Source organism: Eucyclogobius newberryi, unplaced genomic scaffold, assembly GCF_026437365.1.
Source record: "Eucyclogobius newberryi isolate DKJ021-1_F unplaced genomic scaffold, fEucNew1.0.hap1 SCAF_1, whole genome shotgun sequence".
NCBI lineage: Eukaryota > Metazoa > Chordata > Actinopteri > Gobiiformes > Gobiidae > Eucyclogobius > Eucyclogobius newberryi.
Window position 1 is genome coordinate 3,383,130 of NW_027315723.1, and position 11,542 is coordinate 3,394,671.

At 49.1% G+C, this 11,542-nt stretch overlaps 1 protein-coding gene across 1 annotated transcript; it reads right to left on the minus strand.

Moving 5' to 3' along the window:
• Positions 1 to 2,320: 2,320 nt before the first annotated feature.
• Positions 2,321 to 4,366, minus strand: chac1 (ChaC, cation transport regulator homolog 1 (E. coli)). Its single transcript, XM_072441968.1, has 3 exons — positions 3,747 to 4,366; positions 3,576 to 3,611; positions 2,321 to 3,176 (listed from the first exon to the last, which is right to left on the minus strand). Exons 1-3 carry the CDS (start codon positions 3,936 to 3,938, stop codon positions 2,793 to 2,795), a joined length of 612 nt encoding a protein of 203 aa, XP_072298069.1. The 5' UTR covers positions 3,939 to 4,366; the 3' UTR covers positions 2,321 to 2,792.
• Positions 4,367 to 11,542: the final 7,176 nt, after the last annotated feature.

Below are 11,542 nucleotides of genomic sequence, written 5' to 3' on the forward strand. Positions count from 1 at the left end.
TTTCTCTGGTCTTTTTTTTATTTTATTTAAAACCGCTTTATTTAGTTTATATTACATTTTACTAAACATTACTTGTAGTATAAGTTTAAATAAGAGTTGAATGTGAATAAGTCATCCAGGAGTGAGCTATTGAAGAAAAGGATTCAGGTTTTAATATGAAAGTCATCTTCAATCTACAGAACTGCTGAGAAACTCAACTCAGTAAAAAGAATCCTCTTCAAACGCTTGAGTTCAGCTGTGCCGTGTCATGCCGACCAGGTCAGCAGTGTGTACGGTCAGGTCAGTTTATAAGATAGGATAAGATATTCCTTTATTGTCCCACATGGGGAAATTTCATTGGTGCAACGCAGGTAGATACAGAGGTAGATACAGAAGAACAGATCACTTATAGGAAGTCTGAAAAACACTTTCAGTAGAAGATCTCCTATAAATAAATAAAAATTCCCATAGACAAATAAATAAATAAATACATAAATACCATTGCATGTGATCATGACAGTAATTGCACATGAATATGTGTCACGACAGCACATAGACTGCACATGAATCACAACAGTAATTGCACATATGACAGAATTGCACATCAGTATTAGGTTAGGTCAGTATTGCGAGTGTTCAGTACTAACAGTTTTTGTTATAAAGTCTGACAGCAGCAGGAAGGAAAGACCTACGGAACCTTTCCTTCGCACATCGAGGGTGGATCAGTCTCTCACTGAAGCTGCTCTCCAGAGCGGACAGAGTGTCCTGCAGGGGGCGACACTCATGGTCCAGCATAGATGTGAATCTAGCCAGGACCCTCCTGTCCCCCACCTCCTGCACCGAGTCCAGAGCACAGCCCAGGACGGAGCTGGACTTATTGATGACTCTGTCCAGCCTCTTCCTTTCCCTCTCTGTGATGCTGCTGCTCCAGCAGGCCACACCTACAGGAGCTGATGCCACCACAGAGTCGTAGAAGGTCTTCAGGAGTGGCCCTGTCAGGAGTGGCCCTGTCACTCCAAAAGACCTGAGTCTCCTCAGGAGGTAGAGCCGACTCTGGCTCTTCCTGTACAGTGCGTCTGTCTTATGAGTCCAGTCCAGTTTGTGGTTCAGATGAACACCCAGGTACTTGTATGAGTCCACTCTCTCAATGTCCCGTCCCTGGATGTTCACTGGTGAGGGGGCGTGGCCTCTGTGGAAGTCCACCACCATCTCCTTGGTCTTCCCCGCGTTGATGAGGAGGTGGTTCCGCTGACACCAGTCCACAAAGTCCTGCTCTAGTCCCCTGTACTCCACATCATCATCGTCCGTGATGAGTCCGATGATGGCAGAGTCGTCAGAGAACTTCTGCAGGACACAGCTGTCCGTGTCATGTCTGAAGTCTGCAGTGTAAAGGGTGAAGAGAAAGGGCGCGAGGACAGTGCCCTGGGGCGCCCCCAAACTGCCGAGTGTCAGACATACACTTCCGGGCTCTCACAAACTGGGGTCGGTCTGTGAGGTAGTCCAGGATCCACTCTGCCAGGTCATACTCCACACCAGCCGTCTCCAGCTTGTCCCTCAGGAGCAGCGGCTGGATGGTGTTTAAGGCGCTGGAAAGATCGAAGAACAGGATCCTCACAGAGCTGCCAGGCTTTTCCAGGTGAGAGAGAGAGCGGTGCAGCAGGGAGATGACGGCGTCCTCCACTGTTGAGGCCTTTGGGGCGCGGTGTCTTAGGCACAGGTACCAGACAGGAGGTCTTCCAGACCTGTGGTACCACCCTCAGCTTCAGGCTCATGTTGAAGACATGCTCCATAACTCCACACAGTTCATCTGCGCAGGACTTAAGGAGCCTGGGGCTGATGCCGTCAGGTCCTGCTGCCTTCCTCACTTTAATCCCCTTCAGCTCACTCCTCACCTGTGCTGCTGTGACAGTCAGTGGTTGGCAGGGGGACCGTGTGCTGGGGGGATGGGTGAGTCCAGGCGAAGTGGGGAGCTGATGGTCCGGGGCAGATAAGCGAAGAGGAACAGATGCAGGGCATTGTCCAGCTGTGGAAGAGGGAGCATGCAGCTGTGCAGGGGGAGGGGCGGGTGACCGATCAAACCTCAAGAAGTGAACATTTAAATCATTCACCCACTGTAAATCCCCCTCTGTCTGGGCAGGGGGGATTTTGAAGCCCGAGATGGTTTTCAGGCTCCTCCACACTCCCTGAATGTTCTTCTGCTGCAGCTGCTCCTCCATCCTCCTCTTGTAGCCGGCTGCTCAGCTCCTTCTGCACAGGTTTACCTATAAACCAGGTATACCTGGTTTAGTCCCGTTATTAGGTCCGTTACAGTGAGCACATGTGGAAAAGGACAAAAGCAAAGTATTCTTTCCATTTTTATTTTCATTTTTCTTTTACATGGTTTCAATTCATCGTTTCAAACTTAGAAAAATAAAAAGTTCATTTGGCAAGTCAAAAGTTCAAACACAGTAACATTTGGACGGACTCTGAACTAAAGTTACAGCAAGGCCCAAATGTAACAGATTTAAATGCATCTTTAATATACTCGTTTGGTAATTAGTTGCAATAAGTGACTGACGTAGACAGATACGAATAAAGCGCCAATAAATGGAGGTAAATCTGGAGTAGTTTAGTTTGCGTCACTAACAAGTTTTAGAAGCTCGTTTGAACGTGTTGAGTTTTTATAGTTCAGATAACGACTAACGACCATCAAAACAAGACTTTAATCGTTTCTATAAATAACCACTTATTACAGATTTGTTCATGCTCTGATCGTCACATGGAACAGAAAAACAACTTCAACAACAGAACGGATGAAACGACCTCCCGAGCATCTACTGCGCGGCGAGCAGGAGCGACACCACCCCGAGCGCCGCCGCCTCGATGGCGAACAGGTGGCCGTCGTCCACGCGCGGGCAGCTGGTCCTCATGAACTCCGCCAGCCGTAGCAGGTACTCCAGGTTGTGGCCGCTCTCGCCCCGGCGCGTGGCGATCTGGGCGCCGATCTCCTGCGCGCTCGCCGGCCCCAGGTACAGCGGGTTGTCGGCGGTGGCGATGTAGACCAGCGCCGGCACGGGGCCCGACCCGGCACCCTCCGGGTAGAAGTCCACCATCTTGGTCACGTAGCCGCCGCGCACCGTCTCGCGCACGTTCAGGTACTTGAGGGACTCCTCTGCCTGAGCGCCGCAGACCTCGAACGCCACGCCCCAAGTGCTCGCCTGGAGGGAACGAGAGTCCGAGTGAGCGGCTTTCACGTCACGAGCGATCCAATATCAGAATATAGTATCTTAAAACGAGATTATTGTAATGAATCTCTAAACAATACGATGTGGGTAAACTACGGCGTCTGGCCCACTTTTCTCTGCTCTTTTTGTTCAAAACTTTAAAAAAAAAAAAACGCCATCATGACCATAATAAATGTGATGTTAAGAGTTAAATGTCTTTATTTTATCATTAAATTGCCCCAAACGTACTTAAAATGTGAACTTTTTCATTGTTGTCCATGTTTTAAGTTATTTGGTAAATACTCATCATGCCGTTATGGTCCCTGGCGAGTAACTGACAAATAACTGACATGTAAAAAGTAAAATGGAGCCCGTGGGCGTCACTCCACTTACGTCATCGTCTTCAATCAGCGTCACGACTCTTCCGGGCTGCGGGGGGCGGGGAAAAGAGACAAACTGGGTCACGCCTTTTGCAAAGAATAAAAATGACCAAATATGGACTGAACGTGCACAACCGCGCCTCCGACACACAAACAACAAACAAACAAACAAACAAACACACACCATCTCGTCGTTTCCCCGGTGGAAGTTGTCCCCGTGCCAGAAGCGCCGCTTAAAGCCCCGGATGTGCCCCACCTCGCTCCTCTTGTACTTAAAGTCGGGCTTCCACACGAGCGAGCCGTAGCCGAAGATCCACAGGCTGCTCTTCCCGGGGCCCGGGGCCTTCCCGGGGGCCAGGATGTCTTGGGGTTTCATTTGGTTTCAAAACGATGGATCAAAAATAAACGTCGCGGTTGTCGCGCGCGCCACACTAGCTCAGGCCCGGCTCCTTCCTCTTGCGCCGGTCCAGACGCGGCGGAAACGACCGGCTCTCGCGGGTCCCCGGGCGGGTGTCGGGGGCGTCCGTCAGCCGCGGGGCAGCTGCGGCGGCGGGGGTACGCGCGGGGCGGTGGTGTCGTGCCGGATGCATTGCCATTGCGTTACAGCGGCCGCATTACGCCTAAAAATCCATCACGTCGGCAGCCGGTGAAGGCCCGAGGTCACCGCGGTAAAAAGGGGGCTAAAAAGCGGGTCCAGGCCAGCGGCGTGCCGGCCCGTGCTGCTGCGGCGCGGAAACACACGGATCACGCGAGTGAAAGACGCGGAAATGAACCGTTTGGTTGCGGCGCGGAGCGGAGCGCGGTCGCGTTCTTCTGTAAAATGGAGGCGCGGCTCTCTGCGTTTTTATAGAGGTCCGCTCCAGAGAGGCGGGAACACATGTGAGCTTCGACCAATGGTGTTTGAGAGTCGACAACTCGCCTTAAACGCAAACCAATCAGAGCCCTGAGAGTCGGTGCTCTTCCTACTTTTTCCTCACACTCGTCGCGCTATTGGTTGAACCGTTGCCAGAGGCGTCGGGAAAAGTCTACGCGCGGTTGGTCTCGTGAAGTGTCAATCACTCTTACTCGGCATCTGATTGGTTTCCGCCACTGTCAGTCAGCGTTAATGACGTCATCAGGTGGTTTGTGGCTGATGCAACTCCAGAGCTGGTTAAGCCCAAGTCTAACACAAGGAGAAGGTTGCGTCAGACGGAGAAGAGGCCTCCAGGGGCCAAACACGGGGCTCCCGGGATAAACAAAGACATGTTTCAATAAACCTGGGGCCGATACAGTTATTAAAGTTACACATTAGACATATTTAAACGGTTTAGTCAGTGTAGCAGAAGCTTTTGTGTCAGAAGTGAGGAGGGTCACTACAACTGAAGGACTAAATACATGTTTACGACTTTCTCGATAAAGAATGTGATCCTTATTATGTTACTTCAAAACAGCAATACTAAAGTGTGGTAGTGATTATAGGTCTGCACTTTTCACGTATCGGCCTTAAATCTCCCAAAGAGGCTGATTTTTGTTTGTTTGGTCGACCATCGGCCTAAAGAATACGCACGATGAGACGGAACGTGCGGAAAATCATCTAAATCGGCTCTGCCTGTTCTAAAGATGCAGAGGCGTAGCTACTCAGCAACTGCTTGGGCCCCACCGACTATTAGGGGCCCCAAAGGAGAAGAATCACACCACAACCACATTTCACACTCCGTCTAAATGTTCAAAATACACCATGAAAAACATGTCAAATGTCAAAAATATGACAAATCAGCGACACCTGATGATGATTATGTATAATGCCACGTTCAATGATCATGTGTTGGAATAATCTGTACAGAGCGAGTCATAATATTATTGTATTGGCCACAATTATTGACTTGTGTGAGTAATTCTGAGCCACGCCTATTCTCGAGGCCACTCCTATTCTCGAGGCCACGCCTATTTTCGAGGCCACGCCTATTCTCGAGGCCACTCCTATTTTCGAGGCCACGCCTACTTAAACCTCAGTCTCCCATTTGCCTGACAAAGGCCTAGTGTCAGAACCGTTGCCTCTTCACCTGTAAATAAAGATTCACCTTACAAGGCTCAGGGGTTAAGGGTTAAGGCTCAGGGGTTAAGGGTTAAGGGTCAGGGGTTAAGGGTTAAGGGTCAGGGGTTAAGGGTTAAGGCTCAGGGGTTAAGGGTTAAGGGTCAGGGGTTAAGGGTTAAGGGTCAGGGGTTAAGGGTTAAGGCTCAGGGGTTAAGGGTTAAGGGTCAGGGGTTAAGGGTTAAGGCTCAGGGGTTAAGGGTTAAGGATCAGGGGTTAAGGGTTAAGGGTCAGGGGTTAAGGCGCAGGGTTTAAGGGTTAAGGCTCAGGGGTTAAGGGTTAAGGCTCAGGGGTTAAGGGTTAAGGGTCAGGGGTTAAGGGTTAAGGCTCAGGGGTTAAGGGTTAAGGGTCAGGGGTTAAGGGTTAAGGGTCAGGGGTTAAGGCGCAGGGTTTAAGGGTTAAGGCTCAGGGGTTAAGGGTTAAGGCTCAGGGATTAAGGGTTAAGGCTCAGGGGTTAAGGGTTAAGGCTCAGGGGTTAAGGGTTAAGGCTCAGGGGTTAAGGGCTCAGGGGTTAAGGGTTAAGGCTCAGGGGTTAAGGGTTAAGGCTCAGGGGTTAAGGGTTAAGGCTCAGGGGTTAAGGGTTCAGGCTCAGGGGTTAAGGGTTAAGGCTCAGGGGTTAAGGGTTAAGGCTCAGGGGTTAAGGGCTCAGGGGTTAAGGGTTAAGGCTCAGGGGTTAAGGGTTAAGGCTCAGGGGTTAAGGGTTCAGGCTCAGGGGTTAAGGGTTAAGGCTCAGGGGTTAAGGGTTAAGGCTCAGGGGTTAAGGGTTAAGGCTCAGGGGTTAAGGGTTAAGGGTCAGGGGTTAAGGGTTAAGGCTCAGGGGTTAAGGGTTAAGGGTCAGGGGTTAAGGGTTAAGGCTCAGGGGTTAAGGGTTAAGGGTCAGGGGTTAAGGGTTAAGGCTCAGGGGTTAAGGGTTAAGGGTCAGGGGTTAAGGGTTAAGGCTCAGGGGTTAAGGCGCAGGGTTTAAGGGTTAAGGCTCAGGGGTTAAGGGTTAAGGCTCAGGGGTTAAGGGTTAAGGGTCAGGGGTAAAGGGTTAAGGGTCAGGGGTAAAGGGTTAAGGGTCAGGGGTAAAGGGTTAAGGGTCAGGGTTTAAGGGTTAAGGCTCAGGGGTTAAGGGTTAAGGGGTTAAGGCTCAGGGGTTAAGGGTTAAGGCTCAGGGGTTAAGGGTCAGGGGTTAAGGGTTAAGGGTCAGGGGTTAAGGGTTAAGGCTCAGGGATTAAGGGTTAAGGCTCAGGGGTTAAGGGTTAAGGCTCAGGGGTTAAGGGCTCAGGGGTTAAGGGTTAAGGCTCAGGGGTTAAGGGTTAAGGCTCAGGGGTTAAGGATTAAGGCTCAGGGGTTAAGGGTTAAGGCTCAGGGGTTAAGGGTTCAGGCTCAGGGGTTAAGGGTTCAGGCTCAGGGGTTAAGGGTTAAGGCTCAGGGGTTAAGGGTCAACCCAAAACGGAATAAATAAAAAGTACAACATCCCAGCCTTGAATTTTGACGAGTACTTTCTGTTTAAATGTTTGTGATACATTGTTTACACCTGTGTTCACGTTCCATATTACTTCAAACAGACGTTGAATGGAAAATAATGCTAATAAAGATAATTGCTGCTTTGTTCTTTCCTCATTCTTAGACAAATTAGCTTAAAATATTCACAATAAACCGAGTCCAAAAGGCTGTAAACTCAGACTAAAACGATGTCTTTCCTGCTTCGTGTCAGCTTCGATTCTCGTCTGAACGTTTCGCTTTTTGTCGTGTTTCGTGACGTCGCCACAGTCGCCCCGGGACGCCTCGCTGTCCCGCTCCATGTGCCCCAGAATGTAGCAGCTGTCCCTCTGTCCGTGACGGGGCATCTGGACGTTTGCACAAGGCCGTCGCGGGTCAGTTTACACATCAGCGCGATAAGCTTTTCTAGAAAACACCGAGCGCTTCTAAAAACAGATGTAAGTGTGTTATTTACTGTAGAATACCTGCACGAGTACACAATACTGCACTCTGCACGAGTACAAGATACTGCACTTTCTGCACGAGTACACGATACTGCACTCTGCACGAGTACACAATACTGCACTTTCTGCACGAGTACACAATACTGCACTCTGCACGAGTACAAGATACTGCACTTTCTGCACGAGTACACGATACTGCACTTTCTGCACGAGTACACGATACTGCACTCTGCACGAGTACACAATACTGCACTTTCTGCACGAGTACACAATACTGCACTTTCTGCACGAGTACACGATACTGCACTTTCTGCACGAGTACACGATACTGCACTTTCTGCACGAGTACACAATACTGCACTCTGCACGAGTACACGATACTGCACTATCTGCACGAGTACACGATACTGCACTCTGCACGAGTACACAATACTGCACTTTCTGCACGAGTACACGATACTGCACTTTCTGCACGAGTACAAGATACTGCACTTTCTGCACGAGTACACAATACTGCACTCTGCACGAGTACACGATACTGCACTATCTGCACGAGTACACGATACTGCACTCTGCACGAGTACACAATACTGCACTCTGCACGAGTACACGATACTGCACTATCTGCACGAGTACACGATACTGCACTCTGCACGAGTACACAATACTGCACTTTCTGCACGAGTACACGATACTGCACTTTCTGCACGAGTACAAGATACTGCACTTTCTGCACGAGTACACAATACTGCACTCTGCACGAGTACACGATACTGCACTATCTGCACGAGTACACGATACTGCACTCTGCACGAGTACACAATACTGCACTTTCTGCACGAGTACACGATACTGCACTTTCTGCACGAGTACAAGATACTGCACTTTCTGCACGAGTACACAATACTGCACTTTCTGCACGAGTACACGATACTGCACTTTCTGCACGAGTACAAGATACTGCACTTTCTGCACGAGTACACAATACTGCACTCTGCACGAGTACACGATACTGCACTATCTGCACGAGTACACGATACTGCACTCTGCACGAGTACACAATACTGCACTTTCTGCACGAGTACACGATACTGCACTTTCTGCACGAGTACAAGATACTGCACTTTCTGCACGAGTACACGATACTGCACTTTCTGCACGAGTACAAGATACTGCACTTTCTGCACGAGTACACAATACTGCACTCTGCACGAGTACAAGATACTGCACTTTCTGCACGAGTACACAATACTGCACTCTGCACGAGTACACGATACTGCACTATCTGCACGAGTACACGATACTGCACTCTGCACGAGTACACAATACTGCACTTTCTGCACGAGTACACGATACTGCACTTTCTGCACGAGTACAAGATACTGCACTTTCTGCACGAGTACACAATACTGCACTTTCTGCACGAGTACACGATACTGCACTCTGCACGAGTACACGATACTGCACTTTCTGCACGAGTACACGATACTGCACTCTGCACGAGTACACAATACTGCACTTTCTGCATGAGTACACAATACTGCACTCTGCACAAGTACACAATACTGCACTTTCTGCACGAGTACACAATACTGCACTTTCTGCACGAGTACACGATACTGCACTCTGCACGAGTACACAATACTGCACTTTCTGCATGAGTACACAATACTGCACTCTGCACAAGTACACAATACTGCACTTTCTGCACGAGTACACGATTATGCACTTTCTGCACGAGTACACGATACTGCACTTTCTGCACGAGTACACGATACTGCACTTTCTGCACGAGTACACGATACTGCACTTTCTGCACGAGTACACGATACTGCACTTTCTGCACGAGTACACGATACTGCACTTTCTGCACGAGTACACGATACTGCACTTTCTGCACGAGTACACGATACTGCACTTTCTGCACGAGTACACGATACTGCACTTTCTGCACGAGTACACGATACTGCACTTTCTGCACGAGTACACGATACTGCACTTTCTACACGAGTACACGATTCTGCAATTTCTGCACGAGTACAAGATACTGCACTTTCTGCACGAGTACACGATACTGCACTTTCTGCACGAGTACACGATACTGCACTTTCTACACGAGTACACGATACTGCACTTTCTGCACGAGTACACGATACTGCACTTTCTGCACGAGTACAGGATACTGCACCTTCTGCACGAGTACACGATACTGCACTTTCTGCACGAGTACACGATACTGCACTCTGCACAAGTACACAATACTGCACTTTCTGCACGAGTACACAATACTGCACTTTCTGCACGAGTACACGATACTGCACTCTGCACGAGTACACAATACTGCACTTTCTGCACGAGTACACGATACTGCACTTTCTGCACGAGTACAAGATACTGCACTTTCTGCACGAGTACACAATACTGCACTTTCTGCACGAGTACACGATACTGCACTCTGCACGAGTACACGATACTGCACTTTCTGCACGAGTACACGATACTGCACTCTGCACGAGTACACAATACTGCACTTTCTGCATGAGTACACAATACTGCACTCTGCACAAGTACACAATACTGCACTTTCTGCACGAGTACACAATACTGCACTTTCTGCACGAGTACACGATACTGCACTCTGCACGAGTACACAATACTGCACTTTCTGCATGAGTACACAATACTGCACTCTGCACAAGTACACAATACTGCACTTTCTGCACGAGTACACGATTATGCACTTTCTGCACGAGTACACGATACTGCACTTTCTGCACGAGTACACGATACTGCACTTTCTGCACGAGTACACGATACTGCACTTTCTGCACGAGTACACGATACTGCACTTTCTGCACGAGTACACGATACTGCACTTTCTGCACGAGTACACGATACTGCACTTTCTGCACGAGTACACGATACTGCACTTTCTGCACGAGTACACGATACTGCACTTTCTGCACGAGTACACGATACTGCACTTTCTGCACGAGTACACGATACTGCACTTTCTACACGAGTACACGATTCTGCAATTTCTGCACGAGTACAAGATACTGCACTTTCTGCACGAGTACACGATACTGCACTTTCTGCACGAGTACACGATACTGCACTTTCTGCACGAGTACACGATACTGCACTTTCTGCACGAGTACAGGATACTGCACCTTCTGCACGAGTACACGATACTGCACTTTCTGCACGAGTACACGATACTGCACTCTGCACAAGTACACAATACTGCACTTTCTGCACGAGTACACAATACTGCACTTTCTGCACGAGTACACGATACTGCACTCTGCACGAGTACACAATACTGCACTTTCTGCATGAGTACACAATACTGCACTCTGCACAAGTACACAATACTGCACTTTCTGCACGAGTACACGATTATGCACTTTCTGCACGAGTACACGATACTGCACTTTCTGCACGAGTACACGATACTGCACTTTCTGCACGAGTACACGATACTGCACTTTCTGCACGAGTACACGATACTGCACTTTCTGCACGAGTACACGATACTGCACTTTCTGCACGAGTACACGATACTGCACTTTCTGCACGAGTACACGATACTGCACTTTCTGCACGAGTACACGATACTGCACTTTCTGCACGAGTACACGATACTGCACTTTCTGCACGAGTACACGATACTGCACTTTCTGTACGAGTACAAGATACTGCACTTTCTGCACGAGTACACGATACTGCACTTTCTGCACGAGTACACGATACTGCACTTTCTACACGAGTACACGATACTGCACTTTCTGCACGAGTACACGATACTGCACTTTCTGCACGAGTACAGGATACTGCACCTTCTGCACGAGTACACGATACTGCACTTTCTGCACGAGTACACGATACTGCACTTTCTGCACGAGTACACGATACTGCACTTTCTACACGAGTACACGATACTGCACCTTCTGCACGAGTACACGATACTGCACTTTC